This window comes from Hippocampus guttulatus, chromosome 9 (assembly GCF_054856545.1).
Source record: "Hippocampus guttulatus isolate MCC_2025c chromosome 9, RoL_Hgut_1.0, whole genome shotgun sequence".
NCBI lineage: Eukaryota > Metazoa > Chordata > Actinopteri > Syngnathiformes > Syngnathidae > Hippocampus > Hippocampus guttulatus.
Window position 1 is genome coordinate 3,119,019 of NC_141269.1, and position 16,459 is coordinate 3,135,477.

Consider the following 16,459-nt stretch of genomic DNA (forward strand, 5'->3'; position numbering starts at 1 on the left):
GTGCGGGTGATGGTGTTGATATGCGAGTGGAAGGTGAGCATGCTATCCAGGATGACACCCAGACTCTTAACCTGGGGGGAGGGGGACACTAGGGAGCTGTCAATGTTGAAGGAAAAACTGTTTACTTTGGATAAAGTGGATTTGGTGCCAAGAAGGAGGACTTAAGTTTTATTAGTATTTAATTTAAGAAAGTTTGTTGTGAACCATGTTTTGAGTTCGGAGAGGCAAGAGGTGAGGGAGGGGGGTGGGAGTATGGAGTTTGGCTTGCAGGAGAGGTAGAGCTGGGTGTCATCAGTGTTTATCGCGGGTGGTTTTGGTCCCCATTCACCACGATAAACGAGGGATTACTGTATAGCCCTATTTTTCCACTTTGCTCCTGTGTGTTGGTGGACACTGGTTTCCCCCAGACTCCAATTCCTTTTCAAAGTCGACAGTTTCATCCCCGACAAAAGCTGCTGACCTTGAAGCCGTCTCTGCACGGTACCCCGTTTGCATCCAGAGGAACATTTTGTAACAGAAACCCCTTTGAACCGACTTTGTCTGCTCGAAATGCCGGTAACCCTGCAGTGGGGCGGGGAGGAGTGGAAAAAGTCATGTGGTGAGTCCGCAGACAGGCCCAGGTGAGAACGATGGTCCTTGGGTCTGTTTTACATTTGGACTTTGAGGATGAGTAAGAGACTCCTCCATGGGGGAGACTGTCAAAGTTGAGGTTCTCACATTTTGAAGAAAACACCTCCTCCCCGTAGCCAGTCAGTCGGTCTGCGGGTATGACCCCCAACGCCCCCCGCCCACCAAAAACGATGGGAATTCCGCAACATCTCTGTGATGACGGCGTGTCTTTATCTGAGGAATGCTTTGTCAGGTCTGCGGGTGCTCCCCATATCAGGGGGATTAGACTGGCTCCTGCCCGCTGGCTGCTTTACTGAGGACTCGAGGAGCGCTGGAAACCATATACCAACAGTTTGGGGAGCCTCCTCGTGCAACACACGCGAGGCCCCGTTCACAGCCAGACACCTTCAACAGGGGCAGGAAGGGGCTTTAACATAAACTCACACGATAAGGCAGATGGCCGATAAGGCCTGCAACTTGAGGTGAAATGAATACAGTGGTACCTCAACTTTTTTTTTTTTTTGAATACATACGAGCCGTAACTTTTGTCGGGAGCTGTGAGGAACGGAAGACGATTAAAGCGAAGAGAATTATATTTATGACGGAACAGAGTTCTACATTAACAGTGGCCCGATAGTGCGGGGCCACAATGGGATTGGTTATTGACGCTGGTCAGATTATGCCAGTACAAATGTAAAAATGATTATGATGAAATCAATATGGTGTTGCCTTTTTAAGATTTAAAATTCAATATTTTTATTTTTCACCACTAAAATTGATCAATCATCATTGATTATTATTCATTATCTATTTATTTTTGTGTGGCAGGTTAAGTGCTCTTTTCAGGACTAAACATAAGTAATATTTTCTTAAAGGCGTAAATAATATCGTATAAAGATGCTAAATATGATATGATATTGAAACTCATAGGCCCACCACACATTTTTATTTCATTTGGAGGGGGGAATACCGAAAACTTTATTTGAAGTTTTCCCAATCCCTGAAGTATTGCGCTGAAAATAAATACCATATGAGCAAATTCCTTGAATGTGTGCGCTCATAAATTCTAATTTTGATAAATATGCAATATGGATATTGAGGTATGACCGGTAATTCTTTTGCACGAGGACATTGCTCAGGTTGGGACTCGTAAACATCCAGTGCGATCTTTTCCACAGGCCTCCGTTGGATGTTCCAATTTGGAGCTTCTCATTTTGTTCATGTAGTGATTTCTCCATTCTCATTAGTTTTTCCCGCCGTGCACTACGCGCGCACGAACACCGTTTCATCTGCCACGTCCATCACGGCTGGCATCTACAAGCAAGACACGACACGACAACGGGACGGGTTGACATTCTACACAGACGTGCTTGCCAAAACACGCCACCTCTCCTCGCGTCCAGACGCTTGGATTTACGAGGACGACATGGGGGTGGGAGGGTGCAAGAAAATCCAGATAAAAACCGGGAGTGGGTCAGAGGGGGAAGTATCCACACGATGTCGTCCCCCCCCCAGCTGATTTATTTACTAGCGCAGACCTGGTGGATTTCTCCCATCCATTTCTCAGCCGTGCCCCTGTTATGACAGTCAGTCTGCAAATATTTGCTGACACGAACCAGAACTAAACAGTGTCATTGTACAAGCCGCTGATTTAGATCAGCAGAATGTGCGAGCGTTGGCCAGGGGGGGATATACACGGGGCGCACTTGTTTGCATTCCTGCCGTGCGTGTACAGAAGACTTGTGTCCATCGTGAAGTGTTGTTAATGCAGCGTTCGGGAGGAATCTCAAATAGCGTTTGAATGACGGCAAGTTTAATTTCTCGAATCGCGCTTTAAAATGGAGGACTGGAATTGATGGACGTTTTGCAGAATTGAGGACTGCAACTGTCGCTTGAAATCGCGTCGTTTGCAAAATGGAGGACTGTCTATAATAAATATATCGCAAGACGTCGGAATGTCATAAAAGGGAGGACTGCAAGTCACAAATATATCACAAGATGTAGGAATGTAAATAGTGGAATGTCATAAAATGAGGACTGGAAGTAACAAATATGTCAAAAATGAACAAAATGAAGCAGAGTAAATCATGAATATGTCCCAAAATGGAAGACTGCAAAACTTATGGATATGACTCAAAGTGGAGGACTGCAAACGATAAAAACGTTACCAAATGGAGAACGGCGCAGTAAACTGCATTGGGCAAAATGGAGGACGCCAAATATCGCAAGACGTATTTCTGTTAATGACCAAAACAAAAATTGCAAAGTTGAGGCTGTAAAATAATGAAAGTGTTGCAAAATGTAGGACTGTAAAACGGGAAGTCTGTCAATAACCAATATACTGCAAGGTGTAGGACTGTCATTTGCAAATGTCGCAAAAGGAGCACTCCAAATGTAGGACTGCATGAAATGTCACAAAAGGGAGGACTGTTAATTTCCATGTGAGGAAAGTTAAGCATAAACTGAGATCATCATATTTAATCCCGCCCCCCTTTCCTGATGCAGTAAAAGGAGTCTTCTATTTGAGGGAGGCGTTTATTTTTCATCCTCTTAAGTAGATGACTAATTGGAGCACGGTGTATATGCGTGGAAATATGATCTTTACGTTTTCTATTTATCATCTTATTTAATGCCAGTGTGCGTCCTGGCAGCTTTGAGGCTGGTCTTGGAGGCATCGTACAAGTTATACACACAAACACGTTCCCTCATTTTATTTGAAATTGTGGTGATTACCAGAATACAACATTTACTTGACGCAAACATAACAGGTTCAAAATGTTCAATAATACACAACGCACCTTAGGCCTCCCGTGTTGTGGCTGGCTGACGTCTCATTAATTGTCAGGGGCGGCCCACTCATGATAAGTGTGGCTAATGACCTGCTGAATAATTTACCGGTTCCTTTACAAGTAGATGGAAGGCTCCACACAAACACGCGTCTATTTATGCACTCGATGGTGCTTTCCATGAATAGAATGTGCATTCAGCTAGTTGTGGCGCTCTTCTTCACATCCTGATAGGGCTGTCCTGTCTTATGGGTATCTGAACGGAAGCAAAACTTGGTAGATAATGTCTGGGGCCTGCTTCCAGTCAGGAAGAAAAACCTGATTGATTTGACCCATGCAAATCAGTCATAAAATAAAGCACGGCAAACAACTCAAGTGCTCTGCTGAAAGAGACAAACATAACAAACGGGAGTTTTGCGAATAACAGAATGAATACAAAACGGATGTCTAGACAAATCGTAATATGCAGGACTGTAAATAATGGAAATGTGGCAAAATGGAGGAGTGAAAATGACGTCACAAAATGGAGTACTGTAACTGATACGTTGCAAAATGTAGAACTGTAAAAAACACATTACAAAATGGATGACTGGAAATAAAGAATACTGTATGTCACAAAATGAAGAACAAATAGGACCACAGATAAGTCGTAAAATGGAGGACTTGGAGGCTGATTGAGTAGAAAATTGTGTGCCGGCTTTGTTACCCTGTGTGCTAAATTGACTCTTCTAGGTAAACATACAGTTTGTGCTATGTTTGCTAGCTAAATTATGCTCTTGGGCTATTTTCACTAGCCTGCCAACTAGCATGACTAGTCTGTGTAAACTTGTGTGAGGTTCAGCCGACTGTGGATTAACTTAGCTTGCTTGTGTTAATTCCTGGGCTCTTTTCATGAGAACTTGGCAAGCCTGGTTAAACTCTTTAGCCATTTCCGGTAACCTACCTGTCTACTTGGCCAGTTTGAGGAGACTTGCGTTCGATTGGTTAGCCTGAATGCTAACTCTGAGAGGGAGGTTTGTGCTATATTTACTACCCGCTGAGCCAGGCTTAACTCACGCTCGTCGGTTTCTTCAAGACCGTGCGTCATCCTTTGGTCTTGTTCTGCTTCCGCTGTACTTAAACATGTGCATTGCATGTTTGACCGTACATCTGCAAGCCTGTGCATTAGTGTGTGTGTCAGCATCAGCAGCAGCAGTCAGTGATTAGGCTCTGCTTCCCCTGTGTCAGCACTGATAAGCGGGGCCAGCCTCCCTTTGATATGGCCAGTGCTCTGTCATAGCCCTGCTCCAGACTGACGGCTTATCTGCAGCGTGCCGTTTGCCTCCCCGGCTGCCGTTTCAACCCACACTCGCTCCAACCGCATTATTTTACCCCCAACTGTATGGTCACTTTTTGTGTGGAGTGGCGGATACCAGCAGCAAAAAATCCCATGATCCTCTGAACTGGCTTGCACGAAATCAAGACTTTATGGGATTTGGAAAGCGACAGTTTATAAGTAGTTTGAATTCTCAATTCTTTGCATAAAAAGCGAAAGAAAAAAAACACTCTCGCAGGAGACATCTCAAGGTGTATTTTTCCAGAAAATTTAAAGGACTGCGAATCACGGCAAACCTTTATTGCGAGTTGTAAATGGCAAATTTTCCAGAACAAAGCAGCAATGTGCATGAAAAGCAGTCACTGTTTATTACCTTGTGAATTCATCCCATCAAAGGGCACCACTAATCTAAGAAGTAAAATACTTCCTCTACTGTGTATATTTTTATTCTTCACTGAACGTCCCTTTTTTTTAGGCGACACCATCTTTGAGAGCAGGGATGTCAAACTCATTTTTGTCACAGGCCGCATTGGAGAGAGGTCTTTCCTCGGAGGGCCATTATGATAGTGTAACCAAAATAATCGTCTCATCGAATTGTGACTTCCACACCACAAATTTTGAAATCGCTGAACTGTACTACTTTGTTCAATTATTCGAGTGAGCATAAACAGGGTAGCAAAATTATTGCAAAATCTCAACATTACTGATGACACATAATTTGACATTTCGCTACAGATTTTTAGCAAGATCATGGAAGTTGACACGCATGATTTGCTTTCGTGGCCCACATGAAATGTCACGGTGGGCCAGATCTGGCCTTGAGTTTGACTCCCGTGATTTAAAGTGAATGTCTCAAAGAAAAAGCAAAACCAGTGTTGATCCTCTGAGCCGTCGTTGAAGTTTTGTGACTTCTAAAGCTATATTTTATGAAAATATTCAGGCTGACTCCTGAACGTTACACTCAAAAGCAAAACGTTGTCACTCTAATCCTGAAAATGTAAAATCCTTTGACCGAATGAGCTTTTTTTTTTGCGTCATCGTACATTGATATGTCTGTTGTGTACATTGACGTGAATGTTGTCTTTTGTCATGCAGGAGTGTTGTGCTTGCCCCCAAGAAAGCAGGCGTGACATCTCAGGTGCCCGCCGCATCCGCCGCTGCTGCCAATACCGCTGTCGCTCCCCCCAGCGTGCCCCCCGTGACTCCCGTTGATGGCGTGGCCGTGGTTTCTTCTGGAGATGCATCACAGACCAGCAGCAATGCCGAGGGTCAGCAGATGCACAAACACGCACACGCACGCACACACACACACACACACATATACACACTTAGAGGGCGTGCAGGGCGCAGACTGAATTACTTGGCTTTGCCAGAAATCAATATTTATTCAACAATGCTACTCCTGTGTGGCTTGTGTAGCTTAATGTGCTTATCTAAGGCCTCAGGACACACACACACCAGTGCGACACTTAATGGCATGAAACTCCAGCTCCAGTGATTTTGCTTCAAAGTAGGATTAGAAAATATATAGAGGGGGGGGGGGGAATAAACACAAATAAATGAAGAACCAATAAATAAAACTATGTGAAACAGAAGTATTTGTTCGTAAAAGATTTTTTGACACGCACAAAAAAAACCCTCATGAATAACATTTATGAAGCGGACTTTTTAAAAATGTTAAATGTTCAAAGAATGATTTTAATTAATAAACTTATTAATCATTGAAGCAGTCCTGAATACTCTTAATATTTTACAGTAGTTATTGTGCTCAATTAGAATACTTTTCAACATGAAATTTAAATGAATTAATGTGTTTGATATGATATGTAGTTTTTGTTTGGCTTGCACTATTTTGAAAGTCATTTTACAACACCGGAAAATAACAAAAAAACTTTTTTTTAAATTGAACTTTGCTTTGAGACACCACTGTAACTGATAGATTTGATTGCCTTTTATCAGTAAATTCAATTAAATTCTAAAAAATATTTTTTTCCCCTGTATTTGCTGATTGGTGAGTCCATTTTGACAAAACAAATACGGTTTCTCGACCCCTACTGTAAAGTGCCATATGATTGTGCAGTCACCGTACACACTTAACACCGCGCACACACGCTCACACGCATGCCCGCACACGCACACATACACACACACACACATGGACGTTCAGTCATCCCAAACCACATCACGCATGTCATTCCCAAGGAGTTATCCTTTCTTGGAGACTGCCCCGGCTGGAAAAACAAGCAAGGAGTGTAATCCTCCTCTTGCTCCTCCATCTTGAGCCGTGCATGATATTATTTACGAGGTGCGCGGAGGCCCATCTACTGGCGGATCAATCAAAGGTAGACTGCGTAGCGCGTGCGCCGCCCTGCCTCATCCCGTCGACTTTAGACCAACAATCAAATGGTCAAAAAAAAACAAAAACAGCCAGCTGGGCCCGAATTGCTCTGCGATGACCTAATGAGTGTTGAAGTCGAGGCGGCTTGTTGTATTTGTTCACTGCAACGTCCTACTCACTTTGCTTTCCGTCATTTATGGGAATCGTCATATTCTTTCGCTTGCTGAACTTGAGCAGCTAATACAGAATCCCCCTTTAGCACCGATGCCGCTCGTGCAACTGCTACTTCACAGGAAGTTTGCGCTCGGTGATTTGCTCGCCATTTTATTTTTCCTCTTTGCAGCTTATAAGACCCATTACAGGAACTCGTCCACCTCTTGGATCACTATGCTGCCGTTGTGTTGCAATAAGTTAAATTTACGTAATTATGGCCATCATCATAGTTTTTCCCTCTTTGCCATCATATCGATGGTTCCTCTGACACAGACTCATCCACCTCTTATAATATTTTAGTTCTACATTGCATTAAAATGTGTTATGCATGAGATTTATGGACCCCGCCATACATCTGCAGTCTTCCCATACTGTACTGAACAGACTAAAGACAATCACTCCTACCACAGTCGTTAGTACGTCACTGCTACATCGACATTTTTTTTTCTCCCCGTGATTTATGGTCACCATCCTATTTTTCCTCTTTTGCTGTAATGTACTGAGCAGCCGAGGCAGACTTGCTTCTACCGTGATCACTACACTGCCGCAATGTCACAAGAATTTCAATTTCCATGATTTATGATCACCATCATATTTGACAATTTTTTGCAATATTGTACTGAGCAGGCAGGACAGAGTTGCTACTAGCATTGTTGTCACTACATTACCTCTATCTCACGATAATTTCACTTTCCGTTATTTATGGTCACTCATTTTTCTGCCTTTGTTGTATCGTATTAATCACCTAGGACAGAGTTGCGTAATTGTCGCCATACTACCTTCATATCGCAGTCATTGCAATTTGCATGGTATGTGGTCACATCATATTTTTCCGATTTTTTTTTTTTTTTTTGCTGCATTGCATCGATTAGCCAGGACCGAGTTGTTTCTGCCATCGTCTTCACCATGCGACCAACATTTCACAATAATTATCATAGGGTTCCCTTTACTGTCTTTTGTGTCTAAGCTAACACCACCGCGCATTACATTCTATTTCCGTGATTTATGGTCACCCTAGTTTTCCTCTTTTTCCACTGAGCAGCCAAGACACAGTCCCTATTACCACCGTTGTCACTGCAGTACTGTGACATCATAATAACTTTCTGTGATTTATGGTCACCATCACATTTTTTCTTCTTACCATATTGTGCTGAGCAGCTCGGACAGACACTCTTCACTGTGCTACCACGACATTTCTTTTAAGTTCTGTTTCTGTGATTTATGCTCTTCCTATTTTATTTTTTAACTCTTCGCCATAAAAAGGACCAGAGTACACCAATATGCCATTTAGCAAGATAAATACCGATGTTGACTATTCATTTTGGTCAGTCTCCAAATTGTGCAACCTTATTTCTCGGCACAGTGGTGCAGGGTGGGGAGGTGGGCGTATTTTGGGGTGGGGTGGGGGAGATTGCGTGGGCGCGTACTCAGCGAGTGGCAGTGAAACATTACCGGTCTCTAAGTATGTAATTTAAAGGCCTCATCATGAAACGCTCTGAATTGTAAATTGATAAGGAAGACGTATTGTGCCCGGAGTACATCATCCACTATCTTAACCATAAAAATTATACTTGTACCCCCACTTGCCCTACTCCACCATAAATCGCTCCCTCCCCTCTCTTCCAACATTTGAATGGAAGCCATTGTATGATTTCATAAGAGGCATGTTTCTACGCCAGTTTATGGCACTTTGCTGGCCTTATAACGTATTGCCTTGGGCGTCTGTGCACGCTTGTGCGCGTGCGTGCGAGTCCAGACTAATAACAGAGTTCCATGGTTTCCCTCTGCAGCCGGTGGCCAGGTTCCAGCCAGCGCTAGCTTGCCATCTGTCCCAGCGCTCTCCCCTGTGACCCAGCACACAGCCCCCAATATGAGGTGATTCATCTTTTTTTTTTCTCCACCCTGTACACACGCACACACACACACACACACACACACACACACACACACACACACACACACACACACACACACACACACACACACACACACCACACAACACACATGCATTCTTGTACATATCTTTTTCTATTGATTCAAGTGTTCCTCATTTAAAAAAAAAGTGACCTTCGAGTAGAGTTGCCTGACTTTTTGCCCGTCATCTCATCTCGTTTTTTTCTAGTATCTCGGAGCGTCTGGAACATGCCCTAGAAAAGGCGGCCCCCCTCCTCAGAGAGATCTTTGTGGACTTTGCTCCGTTCCTCTCCCGGACGCTTTTGGGCAGTCATGGACAGGAGCTCCTCATCGAGGGGACCAGTGAGTATGATGCCGCAGTCTTACCATGCCTTCAAGACCGCTGCGGGAGTACAAATTGTCAGACTATGCAAAAAAAAAAAAGGCATATGACAGCGATTAGCTTGGGCATTGTCATGTGAGACAGCAAATTGGTGAAGGCCTATCAAATCCGACTTCTCGGCATTTCAGTACAGTGTTGTCGTCGGAGGGTGAACATTTCAGACATCTCTGCAATGCAGAATTCGTGCGCAATCAAAAAAATTCTTTATTTTTTCCTCTTCAAATCATATTTCATCTTTCGGATTTTTAACGAGTTGCCCAAATATGCTGTTTATACTGTAACTTTTTCGTGAGCATCCGTTTCCATCACCAGTGTCACCCGTGAAAATAAACGGTCACTGGCAATCAAACAGTTTCGGATCGGGACATCATGTTTGATTGTAAAACTGAACTTTGAAAAAAAAAAACTAAATTATATGTTTTAATGAGGAAATATATTATTTTAATTATTGTGTTTTATATTGTATCGTATATAAAGCATGAGGTCATATTTTTGTTCCAGCAAGGCACTATATGAGTATTAAAATTACAGCTGTAAAATGACCATTTTTTGGAAACGGCATTTTCACAATCTACAAAGTATAGATTCATAAAAACAGAAGAGTAGTTTCAATAAATATATGGTAACTTTCTTCTTGTTTTAATTCTCCTTAGTTACCGTATTTTCACGACCATTCGACGCACCGTATGGTTGGGCGCAGTCTCATTAATGGGTGCTATTTCTGTATTTTACACATAGACAAAACGCACTGTATTATTGGGCGCAATTTTAAAGTGGTAAAACATACACCAGCTTAAACATACGGCATGCATGCGCGCACGCTAAAAACACGTTAGCTTGTAGCATACGGTAGCATGCCAAGACATACAGATACAAGCTAAAAACACGTTTTTAAAAAGGCAACGAAGCAAAACGGAGTTCCGTTGTATTTTATTTAGCCATCGTACAATGTACTCACGTTTTTCGATCAATCATCACCCAGAAATCCATCAAAGTCCTCATCCTCTGCATCAGAATTGAACAATTGTGCAAGTACCGGTAATCCATCAAAAACGCCGTGTTCCCTCTCGTTGTCAGTCACTCTCATTGCCATGTGGCTCCACAGAAATGATGCCGGCTTTGCCAAAAACTCGAACAACAGTGCAAGCAAACACGTTCGTCCAAGCAGCCACAATCCATTCGCAAATTGTGGCGTAACTCGCCCGGCGCTGCCTCTCACTCTTTGTAAAGTTGTGTTTGCCATCGATCATTCATTGTTCCCATGCCGCTCGCAACTTTACTTTGAACGCCCGGTTGATGCCGATGTCCAGCGGTTGGAGTTCTTTAGTCAAGCCTCCGGGAATAACGGCAAGCTCAGAGTTCATTTGCTTGACTTGGTTTTTCACCGCTGCTGTGAGATGGGCACGCATGCCAAAAGCATAACCGATGGCTTGAAGTTTGAACTGAGCTTCGTAGGCGTGTCTCTTTGTAGAATTTATTTTCGGGGGTTCTTAGAAACCAAAACCGAAGTTGTTTTGCAACAATGCACATAGCCACACTCTATACAGGTGTTGGTACCTGCTTGTAGCGTCACTTTAGCGTCCACTTACACGCCCACCCTTCACTGATTGGCGGACTGCTTCCCCGCATGCCTGTCACTCACGTCTGCCTTTTCTCTCTCTTACTCTCCATATATGTATATATACACGCCCACCCTTCACTGATTGGCCGACTTCTTTGCCGCATGCCTGTCCACAGTCACTTCCGCCTTTTCTCTATATAAACAGCGTGTCGGCTGTCAGTCAGGTTTTGGAACTCAGCGCATAGACAAGACGCTCCGCATCATAAGGCGTCCTGTCCATTTTGGAGACAATTTTAGACTTTTAATGGCGCCTTATAGTCGTGAAAATACGGTAGTCAGCGTCTCATCACTGTTGAGATATTTGGAGGAAAAAAACTGTGGGCTACTCATATTGTCCTTGGGGCAATTTTTTTAGGTTAAAGCACATTAATTAGCTCAAAAAGGCATCTCTGTTTTGAGCGTCTTGTCTCGCTCCCTCCATCCTTCTATGTTAAGTGACAAGAGGAGAAATGTTGCGCCGAAAGTTGTTGCCATGTCGGTTGAATTTCGTTGCAAACATGCGGCTAAATCTTGTTAGGAAAGGATCGGATTCCTACAAATCTGACGTGAACGTAACCATTAAGGTTCTGTAAAGACACTTTCTGATTGGTCCATCTCGTCCCTGCTGCTTAAACTGCCTTTCACGCAGTAGGCTGATGAGCCAGTAGCAGCGCTAGAAGGTTTCCAGAGGCCCGGGTCAGAGGCCAGGCCCCTAATAGCAGTGTTTGGGATGTCTGCTGCCACCAAACAAAATGGAAAGTTGATTGATAGTTGCAGGACGGGGTTGGGGGGGGGGTGTCAGGGGTGACTGTAGAAGGCAAGCAGGGGGAGGTGTGTTGTTGTACATATCTACGTCCCATCTCTTCGTCTGGGCCTCTGGACACTCCAGTGGCCCCCTTGATCTCTTCAAACGTCCCCGTGGTTGGCCATTAGGGATCAATAGGAGACATATGCCGGCCCAAGTCGGACCTGTAATTCAAAGCTCAAATATGTATTAGTTTACATTCGCATCATGTCAGCTCATTAGGCGCATCAATACTCGACGCGCCCTTACAGATGGGGACCATGTTAGCTAATACTTGTTCAGGTGAAGCACCGCATGAATGTTTTTACCAAGCAGTGCTGATTATTCCAAATCATACCATTTAAAAAAAATATATATATATATATATATATATTTTTTTTTTTTTAACCCGGCCAGTCTAATTGGTATCACTTTATTTATTTAAATCTGGTCACGCCTGATCTCTCCAAATTTTATCATTTTATTTTGATTTATCTTCTCACCACAAATGGTACGTGTTTTGAGCCACTTCACTTTGGAGGTTCGTCTAAAATCAATTTCAAACAATTCTAGCTGTAGCTTTGATGAAATGTAGCTTTTGTTTGCTTTGTTTTATCATCACCTATATACTCCCAAATTTATTTTTGTCATCCTCAATGTTCGCCGAAGAAAAATGATCAAATGCCTGTCACTCGAGTATTAATTGCGGTGGAAGCGCAACCCTGGTCTGCTTGTGCTGTTTCAAAGCGTGACGGACTGGACTACACGGCTCGCTGGAAAAAGGCGCCCATTTTGTCAAATTACACCAACTCTCTGTCTTGTTGTATTTCCCCCAGGCCTGGTGTGCATAAAGTCCAGCAGTTCGGTGGTGGAGCTCGTCATGCTGCTGTGTTCACAGGCAAGTCTCGCATCTTTATCTCCTCTCTCAGATGCCGTTTGCCATAGTTTTGATTTACCAGTCTCACCTTGAGTGCACTAAATCCACCACCACAACAACAGAGGCAGGACTCGGAGCCCATCCGGTCACTTATCTCTCCATTCCCGCTCTGGTCCCGTCCCCCCCAACGAAGGCAGAGAAACCGGATCGAAAGCCGCCTTTGCTTGTAGATATCGGCCGCATGGGTCAAGGGTGGGCGACCCGCCCGCCTACCCTTTGACCCCGGCCTCACGGTGCCCCTTGTGGGCCCAAACCGCCGAGGAAGGATAATGTCGATTTGATAGTGCTTTGCATTGATTGGCTCTTGTCTTCTGGACGCTTACCTTGCCAAGTTTATTTAGCCTGCCACCGCATCCATGAATACTAATTCTCGGATCATAAGCAGGCAGGGGCGGATCGATGACAGCCGGTGTCAATAGCGTCATTGCGGGATACCCGATTAGCATCACACTGGCGATGGGTGCTCTGTTACTGCTGTCAATCTGAATCCAATAAAGCGGTTGCCCCACCATTTTGTTCATTATACTTTGAATCACTCACCATATTTCCATACGTGATTTGCAAAGGAACTTCATAACACAACAGCAGTATTTTTAGAATATTAAACACTGTTCATAATATTAAACAAACTCAACTGAGCAATGGGGCGCAACTCCACTCACCATTCGCACAGTGTGCAGTTTCTGCCACTAGATTTCACAAATCTCGGCCGTTGGTTTTTGCAAGTGGATTCGCACCGATTCACAATTGGAATCGCAGTTGCACGATGTGGTGTCGTTGAAAATAGCAGCCGGTCCAAATTCACGGAAGCTTTCACACGGGAGAAAAATCAATTTTCAGGTTGTTAAGCGCGAGCTAGCATATTCAGTACACTTTACACGTGTTGTGTAAAATCAGGATCAACTTTACTCCTGTATTAGCTTATCGTGTGTTCCAACTTAGGCACAAATTCGGGATAAATCGCTTCCGTAGGAACACTGAGGGCTAGGTTTGTTTATTTAAGGAAATACAGTGGATTTATTTTCAAGTTACCAGGATAGCTGATAATAACGGTTTGTTTTTCTCGATTTACTGCACAATAACACAAAAAACCCCACATTTGATTAATGATACATCACCGGAAAGCACACGTTCCTTTTTTTATTTTATCAGCTTTAATTTGCCAAATAAATAGTACCTGTCATCTGGCTTTATGCCGTCTCCCGCTCGCGTTTTTTAACCCCTTCCTGCGACGTCGGCCCTCGTATAACGGTGGCGAGTACGGTGAGATAGAGGCGAGAATGACAGGCTCTAATGCTGCTATTTGTCATATCTGTCAGAGTGTTGTTTAATGCTAATCTAATCAAAGGCGGAATCTCTGTGATTGTTACAGCCAGGCCACAGTGCTTCAATCCGTCCCTCCTCCCCCACTCCTCTTCGGTCCCCGAGTCTGGCTTTGCTCCTTTTGCGCCAAGCCATTCCCACCAAATCTACAGAAACGCAGGCGCAGGCGCACGCGCACGCACACGCACACGCACACACTTTACAAGGAACCACTGGGATTGGCTCGCACAGTGTTGATTGCTTCCATAAATCATCTGGGCCAAATTCTTTCACAGCTAATGCAAATGTAATTTTATTGTGAGCAAGAAAAAAGGAAACGCAGGGACAGACTTTCCTCTGGGCTAAATTACGGCATGTAATCATTTGTGCGTGTGCGTGTGTGCGTGCGTGTGTTTGTTCTCCTGTGTGTGATTGATGATGTCATTTAGCCGGCCCCACCCTCTGTCCCTCCCTCCCAGCCCAGGAAGTTCCCATTTCTCGCACAGGAAGCACACAAGCGGCCATCTTGAGTGGATTGGGGCATGATGCTTTTGATTGATTCCCAAGCCCACCTCATCGGCGATGCGATCTCACCCTTTCCGTGTGAAATTTTAATTAATTTCCCGTGCGTGGAGATGGAGTAGAGCTGGGGTTGAAGGGTCAGGAGGCAAGGGACTCCAGAGCAGTTTTTAATCAGGGACCCCCGAGAGAGTCGCGTTGGCCACCACATCATCACACTATTGAGGGGGCGATGGTAAACCACTCTTTGATGGCTGGTTCTTTTCTCAACGGCAACAACAGGCCTTCCAATTAAAGGCCCATTTTGCGAAGACATTAACTGCTCGGGTGGCGTCGCGCTATTGATTACTACAGACTGCTGCATATACAAACGGAGGATTAATGGCTCTATACTGTACAGTAGTTCCAAGAAGTACCATGTCTACTCCAGGTAATCCTTCGACTATTTGCTCTTCGAAATTCACACCAAAAATGGCAGAATTGCTGGGGGGGGGGGGATTACTTGTGACAGATGTCATTTTTGGAAGACTGTGTGGCGAAAGTATTTCAAAAGCCTCTGAGAGGTCAAGGAGAAAGACAAGTCTGATGTGTCAGCTGCGAGGAGGAGGTCGTTGGCGATTTTGATGTGGCCGCCTCTGTGCTGTGACCTAAAAAAAAAAAAAAAAACTTGAATGATTTGATTTAAACGAGGGGCGGCCCGGCGGACTCATGGATTGCGCGTCGACCCCACAGTGCAGAGGTCGTGGGTTCGATCCCAGCTCCGGCCTTCCTCTGTGGAGTTTGCATGTTCTGCGCGGGCCTGCGTGGGTTTTCTCCAGGTACTCCGGTTTCCTCCCACATTCCAAAAACATGCTTGGGAGGCTGATTGAACACTCTAACGTGTCCCTAGGTGTGATTGTGAGCGCAGATCGTTGTTCGTCACTGTGTGCTCTGCGATTGGCTGGCAACCGGTTCAGGGTGTCCCCCGCCTACTGCCCGAAAACGACTGGGATAGGCTCCAGCATGCCCCGTGACCCTTGTGAGGATAAAGCGGATCGGAAAATGGATGGATGGATTGATTGATTTAAATGTACGCTTTGGTGCAATTATTCTCATTTGTCGTCGTCATTCAGTCCTGATTCGGCTCGCTGTAGTATGGCTTGGATCAAACTTTAAATGCTTCCCAAACTTCCAACGTGTCACATTTGGCTTTGGAAAACAACCACCATCCATTATGTAACTCACTCTGTCATTTACCCATCAATCAGAACCCTGTCCACCATGTACAATTATGTCCATTTGGCTATTTTATGTAAGGTACGGTTTTATGGTGAAAAAGGTTTTGTGTCTGTCAGTTTTTCCCGTATTACATACAATGGCCCTCCATCAAAAACGTACTTACCTGCACAGGTTGACTTTCTCCCAATCTTTGTCACATTTACGTCCGACTTAACGTTTACCGGCTCCATGACTTGAAAGTGTCGAATTAATAAGTAATGTCCCGCGCACAAGGGGAAGCGCTCTTCCCCCTCGGTCCGGCGCCGATATGAGAAATCATCTCATCGGTTACCCGACTGGTCGAGTGCGTGTGCGCACGAGGCCATAAATCTCCCCAGTAGCTGCATTTGTGTCCTGTAGATCAGCCATTATTGTCCGGCCCTCTGTCAGCCCATCCATCCTTCAGCCATTTATCAAAAATGCATCCTGGACATGAGTGGGAAGGAAGGAAGTAATAGGGAAGGCAGCATAGCGGAAGGCCAGATTGCGCCATGTCCACCCCT

The 16,459-nt window shown here is 44.4% G+C and overlaps 1 protein-coding gene across 7 annotated transcripts in view; it reads left to right on the forward strand.

Moving 5' to 3' along the window:
• The window catches only part of lrba (LPS-responsive vesicle trafficking, beach and anchor containing), a 175,606-nt gene that overhangs the window by 43,661 nt on the left and 115,486 nt on the right, over positions 1-16,459 (forward strand). For all 7 annotated transcript variants that reach the window (XM_086119001.1, XM_086119003.1, XM_086119004.1 and 4 more), the window contains exons 30-33: positions 5,806-5,978; positions 9,052-9,136; positions 9,384-9,517; positions 12,778-12,839. In XM_086119001.1, coding sequence (XP_085975127.1) covers positions 5,806-5,978; positions 9,052-9,136; positions 9,384-9,517; positions 12,778-12,839 — 454 coding nt within the window. The remainder of the gene's footprint in view (positions 1-5,805; positions 5,979-9,051; positions 9,137-9,383; positions 9,518-12,777; positions 12,840-16,459) is intronic.